We start from the raw sequence: 25,765 nt of genomic DNA, 5'->3' as shown, positions 1-25,765 counted from the left end.
ATACTAAATGGGAGATTTAGGGACACAGTCATGGGACTTCTATGTTTTCGGACGTATTATGTCTGGGTTCACACAGATTTCTATGTGATTATTTGGGATCTGTATGGAATGACTGGTATATATTATAGGCCCTCAAAGAACGAATCTGTAAAGCTGGAGGCATTGGGGAATATAATTATCTCTGTCTTATAAGAAGGGGATCTCTATTCCATTAGTTAAAGATCCTCTAGTTCTTTCTTTTAAAACATACTACAAGTAGCAGGACATGAGAGAGACAGAGTCTTCTGATTTTGAAATCAGGGCATTGGCCTATGGAAATTGCACAGTTGCATGATGTGTCCATCAAAATAACGCCTGTCTTTTTGCTTTGATGTGGTTCAGAACAGTTATGTTTGGACTTCCATTAGCATGGAATTACTTGATTAAATGTCAAGATAGGTGAGTGCCTTAACTAACAACACATTTTTTTTTTTTTTTTTTTGCTTTGAAGCCTAAACTCTGACCAAAACAATGACTAGGAGATCTTACCAATGTGTTGCTTTTAGTCTACAAGGGAGGATATGACAGCTCATTCTCATGTCATTGAGTGTGCCATGACCTTCAAAAACATACATTAAACGGAGCCTGACACATAGACATTCATCTGTTAACCAAGCACATGTGATCAATGGCGTGCTGTGAACAAAGGCGTGTTTGCTAACGCTTCACCCCCTGCTTACAGTCTTTGGAGAAAAAGAGAGAGATCAGGGAAGCCTGGAGAGCTAGGAACACATCCCCAGCCCTCTCTGTTCTGTTTCACTGATGGTCGGACTCAGTATTTTTAATGGGTTACAGTCTTCCCCTGAGAGTGCCTGAGGTATGCGTGTTCATATTTTAAAGCGCCAGCTTACTCCTTTCTTGAAAACTCGGCTGTTTTCCTTCCAGCCTTTAGCCTCACATATCTCTGTTTCTCCTTGTGAGAGGTGGTGCATTCACTAATGCCTAACAGTAGAAGATGGGGGGTTGCTTTGCTGGGGGTGGCAGGGGAACCTTCCTGGGATACGCGACATTTAACGTTTGAAGAACCTATAGAGAACGAAGCATGCAACTAAAGGGGAAATCAGGGTAGGGAAGAAGGTTGGTTGAAAATGTTAATGAACATCCTTTGTGGTTATACTGGTGGTCCAGAGCCTCTGTCTTCCCTGTTAATCTGTATGCATGTTCCAGTGTGTCTTAGGTTCATTTTGACATCATAGATCAAACATTGCGAAGTTACCACCTAAGAGGTAGATATTGATTTTGCCCTGTGACTTAACAAACCCTGCCTTGTAATAAGCAAGTGGTCCACACACAATATTTCGAAAAGAGGCTGCAGACAATGAAAGTTTGCCTGAGTCGAGAGAGTGTTTTCACCTACCTTGTCTAATTTAGGATGGCTGCTCCGTAAATTCTTAATGAATTGCTATTGATCAAATTTCAAATTGAGAGAGATATCCCTGTTGCTTTGATGGCCATATTAATAATATGTTGTATGCTTCATAAGGTTCAATTTGAACTCTGAATTTCGAATCAAGCATGAAAAAGGAGACACCCATATCAATCAAACGTGAATTATCTCCCAGCCAGACCACCCTCCTCATAGAATGAAAATGAAAAGTCAGAACTGCGCAGTCAACAAAGGTTGTGACTCATGGTTTCAATGAAGTCTTTCTTATTTCCCACATACTGGAAAAAACCCAGGGCACCCACACCCTAAACAGCCCAGCTGTCTGGAGCTCTCCCCTCAGTATACACAACACTCCTTAGGGTGGGTCTAATTGAACCCTGGTGTCTCCTGGATTTCAGTATTTGACCCAGAAAGGCAACTTACCTCTATCGAAATGAGAAAAAGAGATCAACAAGATGCTTAAAGTCTGTTTGGAGGGCTTGATGGGTTTGATACCTGAAATTCTTATAAAGAAGCATTATTCTTACACAGCTGTCTATGAGGGCAGAGATGGCCGGACAGTTTTGTCTGTGGCTTGGGGCAGAGGAGGTGAGATGCAAATCATAAGATAGGAGCAGTGGAAGCCCTGAAGAATTTTTCTTTCAGTTCCCAAAGGAAAAGTGATTATTTTTACTTGGGTCTTTTGTAGATGCCAACACGTCGATTCTGCTTTGCTGGTCACATAGAGGAAACATGTCTCACTAGCATGTGTGGTTTATGAGACTGTATTTCCAAGGGTATGTGTTTTCGTTGTCAGTGGCTCCAACTGCAATATTGGTTGTCTCATTCTGATTTTCGTTCCTGAAAGACATGTGTTTATGTGGCTGTCTCATTCACCTTGAACCACACCAAAGGCTTCTCATTCTGTAACATCAAGAAACTTTGATGAGTTGGATTCTGCAGGAGATGGTGAAAAGGGCAAGGTGATTTTCCCTTCTCTTCGACCTGAGGTCTCCCTGCTGCTGTGATTCACTGGAGGTTTTCCAGGACTGGCCAGGGATTGTAGTTGGAGTAGAATGTGGGTCTTGTACAAGAATGGAGGTTGAAAAGCACATGACTTATTTTGATAGAACAGCTGGAAATTCATTTCAGTTAATTCATATGTTTTGGGTCATCACCGTGCATCAGCAACTCTTCTAGGCTTTCGAGGCATAGCATTAAATAAGTTAAGAGAAGCCCTTCCTTCAGAGAGCCTCCATCCTTCAAAAAGCCTCCATCCTAGTGCAGACCAGACCCCAAACATACATGAGCATATAATATAATTGCATGTAAAGTTATACAGTAGCTATAATGAATCAAAAAGCAAGGGTGGGGGTAGAAAGTAAGTTGCGATGCTACTTTTATATTCATTGATCAGAGGTGGCCTCTCTGAGAGGGTGACACTTGAGCCGGGACACGAATCAAGCCAGGGTGTGAGCCAGGTGAGTAATTGTGGAATTGAAAGCATTTCAGGCTGAAGCAGCAGCAAGTGCAAATGCCCTGTGGTTGAGGTATGCTTAAGGTGTTCAGGCACAGTGTGCCCAGAGCATGTGAGTAAAAGGGAGGATTTTAGAGATAATACCAGGAAGATAGCCAGGGGTCCAAACAAATTAGAACTTGGAGGCTACAGAAACCATTTGAGATTTTAAGTGTGGTAGGAAGGCGTTGGAGGGTCGGCTGTGGTTTGACTTACTATTTTTAATGATGAGTTGGACTGCTTTGTGGATTTCAATATGGCAAGAGCAGAAGAAAGGGAGTCCCTTGGGGCAGCCCAGGGAGGTGTTACAATGGCCTGGGTTAGGACAATGGCTGTAGAAGAGCTGAGAAGTGGTTCCTTGGCTGTATTTTGACAAGAGAACAAACAGGATATGCTGGCAGATTAGAAACTCGCAAGGACCAGTTTGTGTTAAATGCCCACACGTCCCTCCTGCCCCCAGGGTGTATTGGTCATTTCCCTGGAGAGCTAAGGCTTTTTGTTAGCAGGGAAAGCAAGCCTTTCATCCCTGCAGTAACTGTCCCTCGTTTGGGCTTTACTGAATTCCCCAGGGTGTAGTCATAACTTGCCGTCATTTATTGAGCAAATTCTGTGTACTTACAAGTATGATAAATTATATACAGTATATACATATATACACATGCATTTATGTATATATGTATGTATGTATATATACATGCATATATAATTTATTACAGTAGCTCAGTGAGGTAGAGGTTACTACTCTCCTTGCTTTGCAAATTAAAAAAGAACAAAACGCTCAGGCCCAGAGGGGTTTGGTAACTTGGCCATGGTCACACAGGAGTCTATCTGGTCCCACTGCTTTTTCCCTGAGACCACACTGCCCCCAATTACTCCTTTCATCTTGACCTTGGAACATTGACCTTTGCCTCCAGGTGGAATTCTCCTGCATTCTTCGGCTGTGCTATCTTGCTCCTAGAAAACTAGTATTTGTGAGTTGGGAATGGGCATCGTTGTTAAAATCTGGAGGGACCCCAAGGGAACTAAACGATTCTCTAAACAGTTGTTCCAGTAGGAGTTTGTTTGACTTGGCCCGTCTCCTTCATGCAGCTCGTGTGTGCTGAGCACTTGACATGCTGGGCATGGGTCTGGGGGCAGAACAGAGTGGTGAAGGGAGAATTCTGCATATCCAGGGAGACAGAGGGTCACACAAGCCAAGGGTGTTCTAGTGCTATTCTCCAAAATTCCCTCCTTTGCTGAAAATCAGTGGTGAAAAATCAGCAGATAACCCATGCCCTGAAAACTACCAGACACTTTGACTTCATTGTTCTGGCTGCCAGCTGCCCCTGGCCCAAGGGAGCGTGTGCGCATGTGTGTGTCTCTGGGGGGCAGGTGAGGCTGGGTCTCCGTCCAGCAGCCAGTCTCGCCCCTCCACCATGGCAGGTACCATCGTGGCGATGGGAAGCCAGCCTGCGGAGAGACTCCCAGTCCCTTACGAGTACTGGATACAGAAGCCTGGGCCATAAAAACACATCTGCAAATGCTGTTGAAACCAGTCCCCATGACATGGGTTGCTATACGCTTTTATTAGAGGCATTGTTTGGCAAGTTCAGGGGCACAGTGGGGGGGGGTGTCACCAGCCCCCTCCATCTCTTTATCCCCCCCAACCTGCACACGCACACACTTGCACACCCATGCAGTCGTACTAAGACCTCAGATAATATTTAGAAGAAATTTCCAAACTGGCCATTCCTCTCATTGATCCTTCAGCAAATTTCGTCTAATGGTCTTCCTTCCGTTTCAGTGATTTCATTATTCAGCAGAGTTGTCATGCAGCAAATCGACTGGTAGTTAATTGGTCTGTTTCCAATAAAATGTGATGTGTGTTCTAATAGGGGAAGCACAGAGTGATAAGGGAACATATAGGCAAAGGAACTTAGTAAAAATAATCATAGCATTTATTGAGCTCTTACTGTGTACTAGGCATAGTTCAAAGCTTGTTGCATGCAGTAATTATACCTTCTAAAAATGAAATGTCTTTATCAGTTTACTTATGAACATTAACGATATCCAGAGAGCTCTGAATTAGCCTGAGTAAGGGAGGGCTAATCAGGGCAGAATTTAAAAAATATAGAATAGTGGCTATCCCATGTCAGAGTGGGTGGCGACCACCTGCAGAATTTATTACAAATGCATAAGTGACAAGGTCCCACTGTGTAGCACAGAGAACAATGTTCGATATCCTATGATAAACCATAATGTGAAAGAATATAAAAAAAGAATGTATAAATATATATATGTATATATATATAGGTAACTGAATCACTTTGCTGTACAGCAGAAATTAATACAACATTGTAAATCAACTGTACTTCAATAAAAAATATTGAAACTGAAAAAAGAAACCAAATGCAGAATCCACTCCATCCTCCCCTCTGCCTGCCCCAGAGATTCTGATTCCTAGGTCTGGAGAGGGAGCCTGACAACCTGCATTCTTACGAGTCCCCCCCCCCCCCAGGCCATTCTAATAGAGAAGGCCTCAGCTCACACTCTAGGAAACATTGAGCTGATCAGTCAGGAATCTTCTGCCTTTCAGTGGGTGGAGGACATTCAGTAGGTTTTTCTGGAGTCCTCCTCTGCAACATGGTGGCCGATTACCACGTGGCCATGGAGCCCTTGGAATGTGGCTGGTCCAGATACACACTAGATTTCCAGAACCTGGTACGAACACGATGTAAGGTACTTCACTCATCATCTTTATGTTGATGACACGTTAAATGTGTTTTAAAAACATTAAGGTGTTTTTAATCTGTCGGGTCAAATTAAAATATAAAAAATTAGTGGCACCTGTTTTCTTTTTACTTTTTTTTTTAATGTGGCTACTATGAAACTTACAGTGTCCTCTGTGGCTCGCATTTGTGGCTCTTTTTTTTTTTTTAACATCTTTATTGGGGTATAATTGCTTTACAATGGTGTGTTAGTATCTGCTGTATAACAAAGTGAATCAGTTATACACATACGTATGTTCCCATATCTGTTCCCTCTTGCGCCTCCCTCCCTCCCACCCTCCCTATCCCACCCCTCCAGGCGGTCACAGCATTTGTGGCTCTTGTTATAATTCTATGGAGAGTAACGTTAGAGAGCCGTGTTTTCATTCATTTTGCTCAAATGAATATTGAAAGAGTGTGTGTGCCCCAAGAACTGGTCTCTTAGAGACCACCTGGAATGAAAGTATTGTGACGGGCAGCCTGGACATTGGTAGTGTGTCTTGACTTTATGTTTTAATCTTGCCTCTGACTGTGTGTGTGTGTGTGTGTGTGTGTGTGTGTGTGTGCGTGTTCTAGAAGGACATCCCTGGGGTACAGGGCCCAGAGTCTATCTCCTTCTCATCCTGTTCGTTAACCTCTTAAAATCTTTGATCTGCTTACATGGGACGTGGAGGGTGCTGGTACACAGGGCTTCAGAAGGACCACTCAGTTCAGGGGTAGTTCTGACACATGTATCCCAGGGGCTTTACTGGAGGGACCTCACATAGAATAGAGAGAGGGCAGGAGCTGCAATCCTCTCAATAATCTTAACAACATCAATAACTGATGCTTGTTTGGGTTCTCAGTAACCGGTGACCCTCAACCCTCATTTCAACCTCACTACAGCCTTATACAACCAGTCTGCACCATCATTATCTCCATTCATGGACGGAGAAACTGGCTCAGAGAGGAGAGAAACATTCTGAGGTTACAGCAGGGGAAGTGCACAAGCAGAATTTGATTCTAGGAATTCTGACCCTGAGGAATTCTTACCTGCTCTGCAGCCTTGCTTCTCTGCAAGTGTACTGAAGATCTCACGGGGGGATACAAACACAGAATGTTCATTGTGGTCCCCCAGGGATTAAACCGCATCTGGGGTGTCATGTTGATTTCAAGGCATGATGGGAGATTTTGCTAGAGCTGTAGTTGGGACACATAGAAGGTGAAACAGACTTTCTAAAAGGAGGGTGGCCTTGGCTTTGGCCTTGGCATTGAAGAGAGTGTGGCCATGCGTCTTTTGTTGGAGGAGACATTCTGGAGTGGAGGGACTGTGTAACCAAAAGCAGGACTTACTGTGTCTTCTCGACTCCCAGACAGAGGCTGGTACTCAGCTCCGATGAATCCAGAATAAGGGTTCTTACCTCAAACCTGTGCTGTTTGCGTTCGTAAAAGGAAGAGGTTGTGAATGGTATTGAGAAGGCATAGCAAGGGTGGTACCATCTGAGTTGTCATGGATGTGATCTGCTTCTCATAGCTTCTGCAGCTTTCGGGTGTATATGCCTACTTACATCCACACAGTGCAGACGCGGGACAGGCATCCGTGTACAGCAGCAAACTCTGCGGCTTCCCATCTAGAAGCCAAAGAGCCCAGAAGAGGCTTTCCCTCCTACTTCTGAGGAAAAGAATCATGAGACTGGAAAAGGTGATTTACGAAGATAATCATTTCAAATCCAAGCTAAGGAGGCAAGCAGCAGGAGAGTCGGGGTGGGATAACTCTCTGTGCTTCCTCTTGGAGCATTTCTTCTATTTCTACCCTATCTTCCTTAGAGGTTTTGAGTTATGGGACTGTTACCATCCCTCTGACTAATATATCTTGGGAAGCTTTTAGACTAAAGCCTGGTCACCCCATGGTCTACAGTTATATAAGCCATTGCCTAGATCAGACCAGAGAAAGCTACTGTAGTGATAGAGGAATATTCCTTAGTGAGTGCCTTCACTAAGAGGAAATGAGCCGCTGAGGTCATGACCACAGGGGAGGGAAGGGGAGCATGTCCTAGCTAAGCCATCACTCTCCAAATAGCAGACTGTAAGAACCATAGGGCCATGGTGTGGGACCCTGTTTGTACACTGTGTGGGAGGCGTGTGACTTGAATGAGTGAAATTCCCAAACCCCTTCCAGACTCTATCTTAGATATTATTAGGAGGGCCTGTAGCCCCAGTGGCATTGCAGAGACTGCGGGCGTGCCTTCTGATCCCTAGTGAGGTATCCTGTTTTGAATGCATACTCTGTAGCATGTCCCCTTGTGGTGGGGACGCAAACCTTTGCACCTTCGTGCTGCATTGAGGCTGTCTAGGAGGCCTACACCACACTGGGAACGAACCTCATCTGAGGACTGAGCCCATTTTATTCATCTTTCTGCCTCACAGGGATTCCCTCCAGCTATCTGTGGGACAGGAGGCATGGGGAGGTGATGCTAAAGTAAGAATAAAAGGTCCCAGGAGCATAAAGACTCTGAATTAAAATATATAGAGTGAACTCTATGGAGTGAAGCTAATTACAGTGTTCTTCCGATGTCCCTATAAGAAAATCACTTGATTGTTAAAACCCTGGGGTAGGGTACCAACATGGCCCTATCATATTTCTTTCACATCCAGCTAGCTGCACCCGGATTTAGAAGATGTTAATAATAAGTAGTATTTACATTTCTCAGTAGAGTTGACAAAGCACTTTAACAAACACGGGCTCATGTTTCCCATTCAACAGGCGCTTACTTATTCATTTGACTCCAGCATAACCTCAAGTTCAAATATAGCAATTGCAACTACATCTGTAACTCATAAATGAGATAGATCTTGACTCCAGAAGCATCTGTGACTCGATTGCTAGAGCTACACGTGATTCTATTGGAATAGGATCTTTCGGTTGCCTCTGCAGACCAAAAGTCTGGGCAGGAGTGAAAGGTTAGCTTGTGAGATTCTATATAAGAACCCTTGTATCATAATCTCCACTATCTGTAGATGGCTTTAAAATGTATCTGGTTTCCTTTCATGCACTTTATCTGTGAATTAGGCAGAGCTCAGACAGAACGAAACCATTTTACGTAAAAACAAGGAAAATGAGGCTCAGAGAGATTACCCTGCGTCATTGAGCAAGGACATTGCAAAGGCAGAACTTGAACCTGGATCTTGTGGCCCCAAGCCTTTGTCCTCCGCAGGGCAGGCTGGCCTCCTGGTTTTAACTTGTCGCTAAGGTCAAAAAAACATGAGTGTTCACGATGGCCACGAGCTGTGGTGAACGAGCCAGCAGAGCAGTTCTCTTTTATTCCTTTGTTCTTTCGCTTTGATGAACTTTATGGCAACTTGGCCTCTGTTTTGTGAACTCTCAGGGGTGATGTGAAATGACACACTGTGTATTTTGAGTCTCAAGAAAGTTTTCTTCTGAGCGTCTTGAAGGGTTTTGAGTGTCTCTGGGAGCAGCTGACCTAGAATCTTCAGAAAGCATAGCTGCGAGAATCTTTGCTCCTGACAGAATCACTATGATGGATACAGGGCTCTTCCCGGGCCTCTCTTCTCTCTTTACTCCTCCCTCTTGCTGCCTTCACTCAACATGTGGCGTTGGCTTGGTCCCTTGTTCACCTGCCCCATGGCCAATGCTGTGCTGGACACTGGGGAGAAAAGGGGGAACAAGGTAGACTCGGCTCCAGCCCCCGAGGGACTGGCATTCCAGAGGGGGACAGGTACATCATCAGGTAGAGAAGGAAACAAAATGAATGGAGATTTGCTCCATCACGTGAAGGATGGGGATGGGGTTGGAAAGCATGTTTGTTTCAGAAAGAGCGATCAGGGAGGCAGGCAGCGCTGGGGAGCTGACATTTGAGCTGAGACATAAAGGAAGAAAGGACGCAGTTCAGATAGAAGATGAGCACGGGCCAAGGTCCTAAGGAGAGAGTGAATTTGCATGCATCCCAGGAGTATTGATGAGGCCAGAGTGTCTGGAGCACAGTGAGCGAGGGGTAGAGGGGAGTAAGATAGGATTGAGAGCGGGCCAGGAGCAGCTCATGAAAGCTTGGATTTTATTCTAGGATCGATGGACAGCCACTGAAGGATTTTAAGCAAGGGAATTAGATATGATTAGATTTATATAGATTGATATTAGATAGATGGAAAGATAGATATAGATGATAGATAGATAGATAGGGACAGATAGATAGATAGACAGATAGATTTAGATATAAATGGCTGGCGGATTGAAGAAGCAAGAGTAGGACCAAGGAGACGATTCAAGCCTGTTTTTGATTTGGTTCTGATGAAATACCCGTGGCTTATGTCAGGGTGATGGTAGCGTGAGTGGAGTGAAGTGGACATGTTTCAGATTTCATCTGTAATTTCTGATGGATGGGATGTGAGGCCACAGAGAGCATCATGACCTGATTGCACTATTGTCCCCTTTGGCCAGGGATGGGTGGTGTGGAGGGTGACCACAAGCACGGGTTAGTCATAACATGGCGGTCTTACGACATTACCCATCTTTCCCATTGAGGTCCCTGGGAATTGCCACTCTTCCTTTGGGCTGTGCTGAGCCAGCTCTGAGGATAGGAGGTCACTGACGTGCCTGGCATACCTGCTGTAAGAGTAGAGCTCAAGTCCACATCTTCCCTAATAACCTTGTGTCTAAATGGTAGTGTCACACAAGGGCGTGTTTAGAGATTAGCATTTGAAAAGAAGCCTCCTTGCTTTCAGTTTGAGCTGACATGGTCCCTTTTCCTCTGTGGAAATGAAATTTATTAATCATAATAAAACCATCGGATTCTGAAGGTAGAGGTCACCCTGAGGAGAAAAAAGAGCTCGCTCATTTGCAAGGACTAGTTCGGTGCTGCTGTATTTTTCTTCTGCCTGGGAAGGGAACACTGCCAAACTGTTACCTTGGGTTTTCCACAGGGGTTGAAACTTGGCCCAGGGTTATAGATAGATAAGAACTGACCGTTAAAGTATGCGAGAGGAGAAGTGGGGCTGCGTTTTCAGGGAATACATTCAGACTGCCAATCTATTGTCTCCCCAAAAGAGGACGTTTTGCCACAGTAAAACCGGTCCCCAAATTAAAAAACATCGTCATTGCTCTGAGTTTGCATTTTCACACTTGTTTTGAAGGAACACCATGCTGTGGCTTCACTTAGTAAATGTCCAGGCATTTTTAGTTTGCCTTTGCTGTTTACGGCCTGTTCCTACAACCAGCTTTGCCAGATGAAAATACATAAAAAATAATCCTATTAACAGTTTTTTTCTCCAGACCCATGACAGACTTTATTTTCTCGTGAAATGAAAATCAACACCAAAGTTATCCATCGTGTTCTTTTCCCCCTATTAGTATCTACTTCTAATAATGGGTAGAGAGGCCCGGGTTTCATGAGTGACCTCCACGAATAAGAGTTTTTTCAAAAACGTCATCATTCTTCTTGTTTTAACACACCCTGTCTTGGACGTACATCTGTTTTCTTTTTCTCCCAGACAGGGAGAATCTGATGAAAGGCCATTTTCGATGAGTCAAAGGCATGAGGGGTGTCCCGAGGAATGAAAAGCAAGAGGGGGTTGACTACTTGTTAGTTTCGCTGAGAGAGTCATCTCAGAAAAGAAATATCTATTCATGTCACTACTTTTTTTGTTTGTTTTTGCGGTACGCGGGCCTCTCACTGTTGTGGCCTCTCCCGTTGCGGAGCACAGGCTCCCGACACGCAGGCTCAGCGGCCATGGCTCACGGGCCCAGCCGCTCCACGGCATGTGGGATCTTCCCGGACCGGGGCATGAACCCGTGTCCCCTGCATCGGCAGGTGGACTCTCAACCACTGCGCCACCAGGAAAGCCCCATGTCACTATTTTTGAGGATCAGGACAAAGACTCATGTAGATTATCTGAGCTCAGGGACCTTTGAAACAAGCAAAAGGAGGGCTTGGGAGTAAGACATATCCAATGAGAACTTGGTATAATCATATATTGTTTTCCATCTGGAGTCTAACTCGGAGCCTGAGAGTTAGAAGATTCTTCCCCCAGCTTCTTCCCACCTTCCCAGGCTCCATGGTGTGAGATCATCCAGTACATTCTTATCCATCAACTATGAGAAAGAAGATTGGAAGACAGGTGGGGGAAGATAGATAGGGAAGGAAAAGAATAAGGTCCATGCATATTAGGCTCCAGGGTTGATAGCACAGGCAAACGATTTCTTCCTGCCTTGTTCCTTCATTCTTTAAAGGAAAGTTCAAGACTTGACAGCTGTGGATAATCCACATCTACCCCGCTTAGTGGCTGGTGTACCCCTCCCCCAGCCGCTGTGAATGTTGGTCACTAATGGCACCCAGTTGCCTCTTTCTGCAGAGCCTTACCCTCTGCCAAAGAGTCACTTCAACTAGGAAGTTATTCTCTGCCCTTCTGGGAAGCCCACAGCTAATGCTTAATGTACATGAACATTAAAAAACCAACCCACTTGCCTCCAGATGGGATCAGCTCTGGGGTGCAATTCTCAGGATCAGGTAGAAGCTAAACTCCGGCTCAGACCACATACGTCCTTGCTTCTCTGTTTTCCCTTTCTCCGACCTGCTCGCCACTCTCTCCTCTTGAAAGCACCCCTCAACAAACCAGGTACGGAAGAATCTCCATTTCGGGCTCTGCTTCCAGGGACCCTCACCTAACCTAGCCTGCATCTCAGCTTTGATCGTTACCAAAACAGCAATGTTCAAACTCTCTCCGAGAAGATATCTGGCAGGCCATTCAACGAAGGGTACCTGGAACCATGGAAAAGGTGTGATAGTTGCCCTGAGAGATTTAGGGATCAGCTCTGACTCTGTCTAGCTCTGTGACCTTGAGCAAGTGACTCAACTTCTCTGAACCCTAATTTCTGATTTGTTGCACTGTTCAGTTCCAGACACTTTGTAGCTATCCAATGCGTTAGGCTTCCATCCCTTCTACATTTTTATTCTAAAACCTGTGCTGGGAGCCAGGGAAGTGAAGGGAGGAGGATGGGAGAGAGAGAGAGAGAGGAAAATAAAAAACTCAGATAAGGAAATGGCATCAAGAAATATACTGTTTGAAACATGTCCCTTGCCAGAACCTGGCTGTAGATGATGAGATAGAAGTTCTGGGGTGAGAGAACCAAAATCAAATCAGGCTGTAATTCTTGAATGATGGGGCGGCGGTCCCACGGATCCTTTAAGGATGCATCTATTTGAATCCATTTGTTCTCTCCCATTCTAAGATGTTGGACCCTAAGTGTACAGACTGGGTTGCTTCACTCTTTTTGATCCACCCTGTCTCGCTTGATTGGTGACAGCTATATTAGGAGAAGAGGACAATTTCTCTTGATTATAGCTTGTCCTTTGTGGTTACTGGCTTTCTTAAAACCACTCTTTCAAATTGTTTCCTCTGCCTCCCTCCATCTTCGAGGTACCTACCTGAGCAGTGTAGCAAGGGGTGTGCGAGAGAGAGGAAACGCACACACACACACCCCTTTATCACCAGCGGTGTTAAGTGGACAAAGGAATGTGTTGTATAAGATGGACTCTTCTCATGTTACAGGGCCGATTGGAATATGTTTCTTATTTCTCAAGATGAATAGGGCCCCTCCACACTGTCTTGGTATTTTGTGTTTTATGGTTGTTATTATTACTTCATAATTGCACATTATGGATTAATCTTCACCTCTGTCTTCCTTTCAGTTACGGACGAGTTTATGCTACCGACCCCTACCACCACACACTTGCTCCAGCCCCCACCTACGGCGTTGGTGCCATGGTGAGTACCAATTCCTCCTCTTCCTCACTTCTTCCTGCCTCCCATCCCTCCCCACAGCTGGGACCTTAGGATGGGTTGACGGTTGACGTCCTCTCACTTTCCCTTAATTGAATTTGTCTCCTGCTAACAGCAGCTAAAATGCCACATTAATCCTCCCGGTAAACTTGATAAATGTCTTAATTTCTTGGCAATGTAGTGCATGTAAGTTATTATATTTCTCATTTCGCAAGTCTCACCTAGCCGAGCACTTACCTTAATGGAATAATTAGTCATTTTGATAATTAAATCCATCACTAACAGAATGCAGTGTCAATGCAGAACTTTTTTTTTCTTTTTTTTTCTCCCTCCCTTGCTGCTCATTCACATAGCCCCAAGGTTCCAGCCCCAGCACAGACTTCAGAGGAGCTAAGCTGCACACTTCCAGGCCTCTGCTGTCAGGCAGCTGAGAATCTGACTGCCTCTCCTCCCCTATTACAATTCATGTTTAAAGTCATAGTCGCCCAGGAAAGAAAATAGAGAGAAGGGCACACTTTGTGTGTGTGCCTAGTACATAAGGAATTAGAAGGAATCAGTTTGGGGGTTGTCTTTTGTTTTTTTGCGGGGGGTCTGGGTTTTTGTTTTGGGAGGGGTGGGGGGAGGGCAACACTGGGAGGTGGGGGGGTGAATTTGCCTGTACTTGTTCAAACTTCTATGCACTAAAACGTACAGTAAGACGTGCCCATCACGTGAGAGCGTATGCAATCATTACAAAGCTTTTGGCATGCAGTTTTCTGCTTGGGATCGAGAATATCAGTCCTTCTCCTAAGAATAAATCCCCATAGGCATTCGTTTGAATCGCCAAAACTTTTCGCAAAAGGAAATAGTTGAGTGCCACCTCCAAGCCATCTAAAGCCATGGCCAGACAGTTGCCTGGAGCTTGGTCGTAGAAATTCCGCCATGATTTGGAAACCCATTATTTTGCACAAGTTTAGTGACATCAAGTAATTCATCTGCACAACTCCTCTCTCAAGAGCAACTTGCATACAGATTGTTGAGCCAAGTCAAGTAAGAAGCTGATTTACATTCTCATCCTGATTTTGCATTCAATCAGCTCCGCTTCAACACCCAGTCCACTTGGGGAATGTGTTGGAAAGGAGCGTTGAATGACTACATTCAGTAAGTCATCTGCATTCGACTTCTCAAGTGTAGATAGAGCTTTTCCCGACGGAACACAGTATTATTAACGAATCAAACAAGCCAACCGAATGAGACAGCCCCAGTCCTTCAGTGGTCCATTTGTACCCGAGTCCTTTTAGCTCACAGGGCTGGCCGACGGAATTTGGTTTTACAGGGATTTTTCGTTATAAGGAGCTATTGGGGGAGGTCAGGATGGCCCTATCTTCGGTTCTCTAAGAGTGACCTGGGATGGGTAGGGGTGCCTCCGTCTTGGTTGTTTCTGAGTGTCTGTTTTTCACATTAGTCTTTTTTGATGATCCATGTGTTACAAAAGGAAAATGTAAAAAACACACCCCTTAAATTGCTTTGTTTCAGAATGCTTTTGCACCCTTGACTGATGCCAAGACTAGGAGCCATGCTGATGATGTGGGTCTCGTTCTTTCTTCATTGCAGGCTAGTATATACCGAGGGGGATACAACCGTTTTGCTCCATACTAAATGACAAAACCATAAAAACCTTCCAATGTGGGGAGAAAGGAAGCTTTCCGAGGCCTGGGTATTGCAATACATGCAGTAGTGCATCATTTTAGCATCTAAAAAAAAATAAAAAGAGGAAAAAAAGTACATTTTTTATCTTATACCTCAGATATTTTGTTCTGTGTATTTTAATATTGTGGGTCTTTCATTTCCTGAAGGTTCCGTAGTTTGGTTGCTGGCTGTAGGAGTTTTTGTGGTTGATCTAGAGAGATGCTAGCTATGACTAAAAACTGGTGTAGGGCCATATCCAGAGTGCTATCTCATGTAAATGAATTATATATGCTGAATATTAAGCTACTGGGGTTATCAGCTGTCTGGGAAGCGTGTAAGTGACTACAGGAGTCATGTTCTTCTGCATCTGCATTATTTTATTTTATGAAAGGGGAAGGGTGGGCGGCACCTAGGGGGTTGGGACTGGGGTTTGGCTGAAAGAAAAAAAAAATAGTAACTGATGAATCTAAACGACCCACACTGCACCAACAACCATATATCAACGGTTCTAAGTCACTCGTCGTCAGTTCAAGCCAAAGGTTATGTTGTTAAGGGGATGCTTCTAATAATACTTGTGCATCCGAGCTGAATGCAGCTGTGCAAACCCACCCTTTAAACCATTCCACCCGGCGGTATTCAGCTTCTTAACCAGCCGCTAGTTATTTAGGCAAAAGACTGATAGTTAGGCCATCCACAAGCATTCTTTTTATATTTCTTCCAGTATAATAAATTATTGATATCATTGCTGACTTTTATATTATGGGAGGGAAAAAAAATAACATTAATAAAAAGGTGATAAAAAGCACTGTTTCTATTTTTTTCTTTTTTTCCAAAAAAAAGAAAGTAATAAAAACTTAAATTCTTTGTACCAGTGAAAAAAAATGTATAAAATTTACATCTGTGCAGTGGCATTGTTAAGTTCTAGAAACAGTCACATGAAGCTTTAGTTTTAGCCTTGTAGAACAACTGTTACAGACAGACGTATAATTTTTATGGAATTACATGATAATCATATTCGGATTTATAGAAGCATTTTACAAGTATTGCAGTCATTGGGTAGAGATAATCATGGTACTTTCATCCGCTTGGTACTTTTTGAAACATGACCGTGTCGTGTAAGCAACCTGCAATTTTTCAGTCCGTGAGAGCCCGCCCTCCCATTCCTCCTGGTCCCCGAGGATTCTCTCAAATCAGTATCTTTAGTTTGTTTTTTTTTTTTGTCTCCAAGGCCCAGGACACTTGTCAGAAGGAAGCAAAAAAGTAGGCCCACCCTCAGCATCCCCCAAAGAACAAAGTCCCCCCACCTCTGACGCAGGGCCCGAGTGACACAGCCGAAAAATTGCAGTTTGTCCGTATACTTCTTCTGTTTGAAGTCTTTCCATGTTGTCCTGTTTACAAAGTTAATCTAAGTTGGGTGTCACAGACCTTCCTGTTTTTGTATTTAAATAAAAAAAAAAATCCTGCAGCAAGTCGTCCCCAGTAGTTTTGCTGCCATAGGTAAAATTTCCATGTGTGCGGTGCAGGCCATCCGGCACTCACTTTAGTAACGCTATCAATTCACCGCTGTGACCTGCCAAACTGCTGTAACAACTCTGCTTTAAGACAAAAACCAAACAAAACTTTAAAAAAAAAAAAAAAGTGTTTGTGATCCAGCTTTTCTCTTGTCATCCTATGTGCATGCAGTAAGATCGGTTGGATATTAAATAAAGTCTCACGAGATTTGAAAACCGAGTTTCTGTAGCTTCGCTATCTAAGACAGATCACCGTGATCTTGCAAAAAGAGAGAAACGGGGGAAAAAACTGCTTAGCGACCAAAAGTAGAAAAAGATGTTCTTTTCACCAGATTGATTTGGTGGGGGCGGGGGCGCGTGAGGGTGTTTCAGAGCATCCCTGAGACAGTCTCGCCCCCCCACCCGGAAGATGGTGTCATGACAATGGGTGCCTGGTTGATGTTTTTAAGGGAAACGATGTACTAAAATGCTACCGCATCCGACCCCAAAGGGGAACAAGGTAGAAGGAACAGAGGGCTCGGGAGAATCAAGTGATGTCTCCCATTTGCCTCAGATTTCAAAATCCAGAATTTGCATTGTATTTGGAATCACAAACATAGAATTCTTACTGTGTTGGTTCAAGTAAAATTAATTTGCAGTTTTGATTTTCATCGATGAGCTGTACTTTCCCCCATGATTGTATGTAGTTTTAATAAAATCATTTAGAGCCGCCTGGGTGCCAACTGATGTTACAGAATCTTTTGTCAGGCACTCCTCCAAGAGGCCAATAAGTCATTTTAAACTGTATGTCAGAGATGTAAACAGACATTTTGGATTTTTTTAAACGGTATTTATTTGGAATGTTTTCATTTATCTAAATAACTATTGCTATTATGAATTATGGAAAAAAGATTACTATCATGTGTGGCATATAGTGACTTAACACACACCTCACGCAATCTGCAAACCCAGAAAATGTGTATATCTGTCTTTAGAAATTAGTGTTTATATCACTTACAGTGGTTTGTGAATAAAGAAAACTGGTTTGTAATATCAAAAAATAAAAGCTTAGTCTGAAAAGGTCCACCTGAGTTGTGTTCTGAGTCCTTTGGCTTCTGTGTGTTTCCTGGGGGAGTGGAGTCATCACGCCCACACAGGACTGCCCTTGTGCCCACCAGGGGCCATGGGTTGGGGCCGCCCAGGTGAGCAGTGGGCTGTCCTGGTTGCCACAGGTAGACCCAGGTGCTTCCTGCAGGTGCTCTGGCTGCCTGGCTCAGAGGGCTCCCCTTCCTCATGTATCGTTCCAAAGAAGTCCGTGGAACCAACCACAGATGTTTAAGAAAGAAACAGAACTAAGCTAGCTCTTTCCTGGCATGGCAATATCAGCCTTTGGTTTAAAACAAAACAACAACAACAACAACAACTGTACATTTCAAATGAAACATCTACTAACATCTGTTAAGTTATTAGTACAACTCTTAGTTACTAGTACAACAGTTAGGGAGACTTGTAGGAAGAAGATGAAAAAATAGTAAGTGGTAGAGTTTACATTTACTGAGGGCTTACTAAGACCAAGAATCTTGTGTTCCTCATTTCATTTAATTATTTAATGCTCCCACCAGGGTTGGATTATCTACCCCATTTAGTTATCTTAATAATATCTTAATCCTATCTTATTTACTTAATACTGCTATCAAGTTGGTAAGACACAAAGATTTTAAAAATACGGGCTCTGGAAGCAGGTGTTCTGAGTTTGAATCCTGATTCGGTCCCTTGCTAGCTGCAGTCAAGGGCAGGTTAAACCGAAGCTCCGTGCCTCGGTCTCTTCATCCATAATTCAGGATGAGAAGACCACCTACCCTTTAATACTGATATGTGGAATAAAAGCCCATATGGGAAGGGCTTACGGTGGTACTTCATAAATTGTAAGCTCATTGTTTACAGGTGAGGACACTGAGACCAAAGAGGTTCATTTATCTGAACCACACAGCAAGCCAGTGGCAGGTCCAACATTCCACAATGGGTCCCTGTTCTCCTGGCCCAATGGGAAATTTCAGCAATTTTAGAAGTCTTGCTCTACGAGCCAAAGGCTGATTTTTCTTTTTCCCCACAACGCAGTTGTCTTCAGAGCATTCATTATACCATTTCAGGTATATTCAGTGGTCCCTTCTCTGTAAACTCCTTACACATGGGACTGTACAAGTTAAGTCAACTTCCACTGCTCTATGTCCATTGATCTTTGAAGACAGTGTTACCCTGATTGTATAAATGAAGACGATAAGGAAAGGTCCTACGATCCGCCTAAAGTCACATCTAGTGACTGTTGGCCGGGACGCTTGCGTCTTCTTCCAAAAATTCTCTCTTATTATTGATGATGGTGGTGGTGGTGATGGTGAACTTGGGCATCTAATACTCTCCTTACAAAATATGTGAGGCTGTATTAATTTCAAAAAAATAAGTCCCTAGCTTTATCCTGGCACATGGTGAGGAGATGATGGACATCTCCTAAAACGCTGGCTTACAGCTGAGTCCCTGCCCCATCCAAATAGGAGGATATAAATAGAGGTGAATCTCCCAAATCAGGTTCTTCTCCAAAACGGAGATAAACACATATATTTCACGTCAAGTTGTAAAGAAAATAAAAAATGGATGGCAGAAGTGAAATGGTTTCTTATAAGACTCGACCAGTGGACGCTAGTGCTTGACGCCCACCCGTCTCCTCCACCTGGATTGTGGGCAGAGGTGAGCTAACGGGTCAGGGGAAGGTCATGAGGTGATGCCCACTAGGTGTGATGCACAGGCTTTGTGTCTAAACAGAGGCTGGTACTTATTTATTTGTTTTGTGGACAATGCCTGGGAGGTAGTCAGAGCCTCATCTCATCTGTAATTTTTTTTCTTAGAACCGTATTTTAATTAAATAGGAAAACCTTCTCCATGTTAAAAAATATTTTAAAGGGCTTCCCTGGTGGCATAGTGGTTAAGAATCTGCCTGCCAGTGCAGGGGACACGGGTTCGAGCTCTGGTCCGGGAAGATCCCATATGCCGCGGAGCAACTAAGCCCGTGTGCCACAACTACTGAGCCTGCGCTCTAGAGCCCGTGAGCCACCACTACTTAAGCCCACGCGCCTAGAGCCCGTGCTCCGCAACAATAGAGGCCACCGCAATGAGAAGCCCGCGCACCGCAACAAAGAATAGCCCCCACCCACCGCAACTAGAGAAAGCCCGTGCACAGCAACGAAGAGCCAACACAGCCAAAAATAAAAATTAAATTAATTAAAAAATATATTTTAAAAATACGCATCACAAATCTGACTCCATTAGCTTAGACCACTCTAAGTCCCATTTTCCCACTCAACATCCCGACAACCTGGATTCTTTAGGCTGGTACCCAAAGACTGTTGCTACTTCCTGGCACGCAGCTACTTTTCCTGCAAAGAGCTCCAGTAAGCACATTGCTTTCCCATGCATACGTGCTTGTGCTCACGCACTCATGCACACACAAGCAAAAGCCCTTTCCTGCTGTGAGCATGTCCCTCCAATGTACCATGCAGAGACGTTCTCTCTCAGAAACACTTGATGAGCTGGTTGAAAAAGCAGATTCCTGGGCCCCATCTGCTTCCAGGACTCCCAGGGTTGAGTATTGGAGGTCCCATCTTTCAGTGACTTCCTAATTGTGTTCATGGCTTGTTCTCCCTCCAGATCTGACCCTCGTAACATCGGCGGAGCCAATCATGTGTGTGCACGAGTGTACGTATACACAAGCACAGACCTACACGTGCATATATCCATGCATATTCTTACCCTTTCTCATGACAGCCTGTGATTATTTTTTCACACTTAAAGTCAAGAATTAGGACTAAAAAAATAGTCTCTCTAGGGAAGAGATAAAACAATCATTTTTGTTGGAAAATGAAGGTGTTTTTTCTGTTTTTTATTCATTGCTGGATGATACATGTGTGCATGCATGGTGATGCACGTGTGTGTGCATGTGTGGTGTTACGTGTTATACACTATATATTACATATTTAGGAAGTTTGTATTTAAATTCACAAGGCGCAGTATTCTCTGAGGGATATGAAATTCTCATTGTACAGTCGCTTAACGTGATGCTTGATACTGGACCAAAGGCCAGGGTTTCTCATTGCTTTTTTGCCGTCCTAAGGAATAGAGATTTGGGGGGTGACCAGGAGCAGTGGCCCCGGGGCACCTTTGAGGAGTCTCCTAGGAGAGCCCAGTCTTAGCTTATATGCTGTGTCCTAATCACCCTCCTGGAAAGTTGGGGGGGGGGAACCAGAGGTGTGTCTCTGACTCTTACGGCCTAGGAAATCCAGGCTGCTTTGATCACAGGTATCTGGCCTAGAGAAGGGAATTTACCGACCCTCTCAAAGGGGAAATATTTTCTGGACAGCAAAGTGGTATTGTGATGAAAACACCCAGGGTTCTTTTAAAACTAATGGTGTCATTCCCTAAAGGTAACAAATGTTATAGCTTGTACTGAGGATAAAACAAATAACAAGACCAGCTAACATTGTCTGAATACCATCTCAAACCGTCTACAAAACAGACATATTTAATCTATATACTATAAACACATAACTGTCTATACATGGACATGTGTATGAGAGGCATTCAGAAAGTCTCTTAGCCTCTCTGTGCTTCAGTTACAGTCCCTATAAAATGCAGATGATAAATAATACCCACCTCATAGGGTTCTTATGAGAACGATATGCATTCAAAAGTGTGAAGCACTTAGCCTGGCATATGGCATTTTTTCTTTTTAGTAATAAATCATTTCTATATCTATCTGTATAATTTATCTGTGTCCATATATATTGCATACATTCAAATAATATATATTCCATATCTATATGATATGTAACACAATTATACATACAGATGTATGTATAATCTATACAGTTTATACATCCAAAATCTCTTTGTATACACACATGGATACCAAAAGCTTTATAATATGTAATATGTTTCTTTTTATGCATTAGCATAGCTACAATATACCCATTAGTGGACCATAAATATATATGCTAGTTCTTGTAAAGCACATAGATACTGGCAGAGGAAGCAATCAGCAAATGGAACTTATCAACATCATAGTTATTACGATCTCATTTAATCCTCAAGAACTGGCAAGGCAGGTACTATTATTACCCACGCTACCCACCAGGGAGCAGAAGCTTAAGCAAACCTGGTGATGCCCAAGGGATACGGCTCTACATGGTGCAGCCACGCCTTGGGCATCGGCTGTCTGGCTCCAAAGTTCTTGCTGCTCCACGCTGAACAATACTTTACAGACACTTGGCACTTAATCCTTGCGGCATCCCAGGTAAGTAACTTGGCCATGACTTCCTACACTTGTTCAAAAGGTGGAAATCAGGATGGTCCCAGAGTCCGCCTCTGAGAGTGCAGACCACCCTCCCATGATTATCCTCAGGGTCCCCAGCCCGTGCCTGTGACTTTGACATCCCAGCTCTCTGACTGAGGCAGGCAGATGGTGCGTTGCCTGCATGAGGCAAAAAGCCAGGGAGAGCAAGAGAATTCCCCAGCCTCTAAGAAAGAAGAAACAACAGGACCGCGGGTAGAAAACAGAAGAGCAGAGACCCAAGAAGTAGGGTCACGGCGGTGCTGCGGGCAGGTGACGGTTGGAAAGCACGCAGACTCCAGTAACCCTTAAAGGAGAATTTTAAAAAAAAAGCAGATAGCAATTTCAGATCAGCGCACGAAACCCTCATGCTCACATCCGGAAAGGCAAACTCTCTGCAGCCACACCAGGAAGTTGTCCGGAACTGAAAAACAGGTCAGAGGCACTGCATACAGCTTGACTTTTATCTCCCCCAAACAGTCCTAGGCTGCCGAGCAGCAGTGAAATTCATTACTGTAAGTAGGATTTCAGCACCGGAGGACACTGCCGCTCAGCGGGACAGGGCTGTCAGCTAACTGGCCTGCTGCCGCTTTTCCCTTTTTTATTTTCCTAAACTGCACGACTAGATGATGCATTGTTCTTTGGACTACTTCCTTTTTTTCCCAAGCCCTGTTCTTCCCCTCTCCCCCTAAAGACCGAGAGACATCGAGAGACAGAGCACAAGCTTTTGCTTTGTGAGAAAAGGAGGTAAGAAGGAAAAATGAAAAACCCACAAAACTTTCAATGTCAGTTGCAATCTTCTGAGATTGAAATTCAAAATTGTTTGTGCCCTACCTCGTAGAAGAAAAAATCCTCCTTTCTTTTTATCCTTTTTTCCATCATTTAGAAAAAGAATGACTCATGAAAGCTGATATAAACAAATAATAGTGATTTCCATTTGCTCTGAGAGACTTAGACATGCAGTAGCCCGAATGGAAACACGGACAGCAAAATTCAGTGGGTAGAGGTCTTTTGCCTCTTTTTAAAAATTTCTCTCCATCGACATTTCAACTCTGTTATCATCTATCTTCTTCCCAACTGTGCAAACTTAGGCAACTTAATCAGCCCCTCTGGGGCTCAATTTTCATGTGGGTGAAACGAAAGGGTTTTGGCGAGAATTAAATGCGGTGTGTAGCACCGAGAGGTTTGGTTCTGGAAAAGTCACTCACCTCCCACTTGGCAACAAAAATCTAACCCCATGTTAAAAAGTGAGACATTGGATTTTTTAATGGCAGGAGGGAGTTCCAAGCTAGGTTGAATTTGGAGAACCAGGGAGAATGCTCACCTATTGAAACTGTTCTTGGAAACCATCATAGTGCCCTGGAGTCTGCATGCATGCCACCCAGAAAACAGCCCGGAAGACTCTGCTTTGGGTTTGCAGATCCACAAATGCACATCCCCCCCAATGCCAGGCAACACAGCATTAAAGCCTCTCTACCCCAAGTGTGAATCTCAGCACCTACACTTGGTTGTGGGCCAACGCACTTAACCAAATGAAGCCCCCCTTCCTTGTTAGTAAAATAGAGAAAAATAGAATTACCTTGAAGGGCAGTTGTGAGAAAAGGGTAAGAAAATGCACATAAACTGCTCTGAACATAGAAGATGTGCACTAAATATTCACCCCTCCTTTTCTCCTTCATTAGCCTCAATATATTACCATCTAGAAAGTTCTGTTCCTTCCTGGTTTAGAGGATTTAAAGTAAAGCAAAATGGGGACTTCTCTGGCGGTCCAGTGGTTAAGACTTTGCCTTCCAGTGCAGGGGGTGCAGGTTCAATCCCTGGTCGGGGAGTTAAGATCCCACATGCCTTGCGACCAAAAACCCAAATCATAAAACAGAAGCAATATTGTAACAAATTCAATAAAGACTTTAAAAATGGTCCACATCAAAAAGAATATGTTTTAATAAAATAAAATAAAACCAAAAAAACCCCACAAAGTCTTATAGGTACCAAAACCCACCCTCCACAGAGCTTTGGAATTTCAGTGGCTAGTGTTGAGTCAGGGTGACTGGCACGCAGCCTAGACTTTGAGAGCTCCTGCCTTAGATCTCATCAACTCTAGAGGTTCTCATACCCAGCTGCACAGTAGAATCAGGTGGGATGCTTTTGCCAAAAGTCCATGCCTAAACTTCATTCCCAGGGGTTCTGATTTAATTATCTAGGTGGGCCGGGTTGCCAGACTCTGCGAACGGTTACTAACCCATCCTCATTTTATATACGAGGACCCTGGGGCTAAAAAAGAGGAAGCGACCCACCCCAGCAGTTAGCTGAAAAATCCAGGATTCCAACCCAGGTCTAAAGGATTCCAATGTCTGTACTCTTTTAACTGCCCTATCAACCCAAAATGATGCTAAAAGGTACTTTCTAATCTCCAAGAGAACTCAAAAGTTGGGAAAGTTAAAGTATCAATACTAAAATGTAGAGCATGATTTTCCTTGGGAGGTCAGTCTTTTATCCCAAACTCAGACTACCTGGGGGAAAGACTTTCCGTATAATGTGAGATTAGCATAGATCCTTTCAGCTGCAGGGGCAGAAACCCAACTAGGATTGGCTCAACAACAGCAAGAAATATTAAGCCCTGACTTTCAGGCATGCCTGACTCCACCAGTATAGGATGCTGTCAGAGCTCTATCTTTCTCCATCCCTCCACTCTGTTTCACATTGTGTTTAGCCCTCATATATTTTTTCGTACTTCCAATTGCTCCCTCCGTTTGGTGGGGTAGTTGCCATCTGGCAGCCTTGAACCTATATTGCGTCATCTTAGAAAAACCAGCTAAAGTTATGGCTTCTTGCTCACACAGTGAAACCATGTAGTGAAGACATAGCAAAAGCCAGGGAAGGATTCTGATTGGTCCCCCTTGGACCAATCACTGTGCCTGGGAGGGTTGGGGTGCTCTGATTGGCCAAGTTTGGATTAGCATCCTCATAGAGGTTTCCATTCTTATCGTATAAGACAAGGAACAACCCATCAGGGCATAGGAGTGTGGCATTGCCAAAAAAGGAAAATGTCCCTATGTAGATAAAAACTACAAGTGCATGCATGCTATAATCCATGACCTTGAATTCCAGCCTTGGGGCTTAATGGCATTATTAAAATGAAAACTTCATCCCAGACATGAACTGAGTAATACTAGCATACTTCATTTCTTCTCCAAACTTTTCTCTTCACGTCGTGTGCTAGTAAAATTGGGGAAGAAACACTGCCTGTAAGACTCCAAAGCATCACTGAAATTTAATTTACTCAACATAACCATGACCGTAGCCATTAAGAATAAGTATTCTCTCCATCTGGGAAAGTGCTAAGCTAATTTTTGAAACCTTGAAAAAATGAAGACCACAGACGTTGCCCATCCCGAAATCGCTCTTTTTTAGTTTGACTGCTTGCTGAGCTAATGGCCCACTGACTGGGTTTTAGGCTTTTGAAAGCCGAGTTCTAACATCATACTATCATCTCAGAGATAGCAGCCTGTCTCTAATCAATTTTTTATTTGTTAACTCATTGCTTCTCCTGGATATAAAAGTAACACTCCTCTTTTTAATATTAAAAATAACACTTTAAATCAGGGCCTAATCCAATGCCAAACTGTTTAAATTCACTACCTCCAAGACCGCTTCGGTTCTGGAGAAATCATGCTCTGAAATAAAGGAGGATGGTACTATGGGGAAAGAGTGACATGCCATATGTATGTTCTTTTTTTTAAAGCCTTTTGCGAGCATAGCAGTAAATGATTCATGTGAAACTGTGTACCG

At 43.7% G+C, this 25,765-nt stretch overlaps 1 protein-coding gene across 11 annotated transcripts in view; it reads left to right on the top strand.

The window, feature by feature from the left end:
- RBFOX1 (RNA binding fox-1 homolog 1) overlaps nt 1-17,675 on the top strand; it is a 364,238-nt gene extending 346,563 nt beyond the window's left edge. For 5 of the 11 annotated variants that reach the window (XM_082669675.1, XM_082669673.1, XM_082669668.1 and 2 more), the window contains exons 12-13: nt 13,351-13,426; nt 14,957-17,675. In XM_082669675.1, coding sequence (XP_082525801.1) covers nt 13,351-13,426; nt 14,957-15,079 — 199 coding nt within the window. In that variant the 3' untranslated portion in view covers nt 15,080-17,675. Of the gene's footprint in view, nt 1-13,350; nt 13,427-13,794; nt 13,999-14,956 lie in introns of those variants that run through there. The other 6 variants (XR_014297670.1, XM_082669671.1, XM_082669676.1 and 3 more) reach the window with 4 other exon arrangements.
- The last annotated feature ends 8,090 nt before the right edge of the window (nt 17,676-25,765 follow it).

The sequence above is a fragment of the Grampus griseus genome (assembly GCF_964374135.1).
Source record: "Grampus griseus genome assembly, chromosome: 14".
NCBI classification, from domain to species: domain Eukaryota; kingdom Metazoa; phylum Chordata; class Mammalia; order Artiodactyla; family Delphinidae; genus Grampus; species Grampus griseus.
The sequence above is the reverse complement of the archived record's forward strand: the minus strand, read 5'-3'. Positions and strand labels throughout refer to the sequence as shown.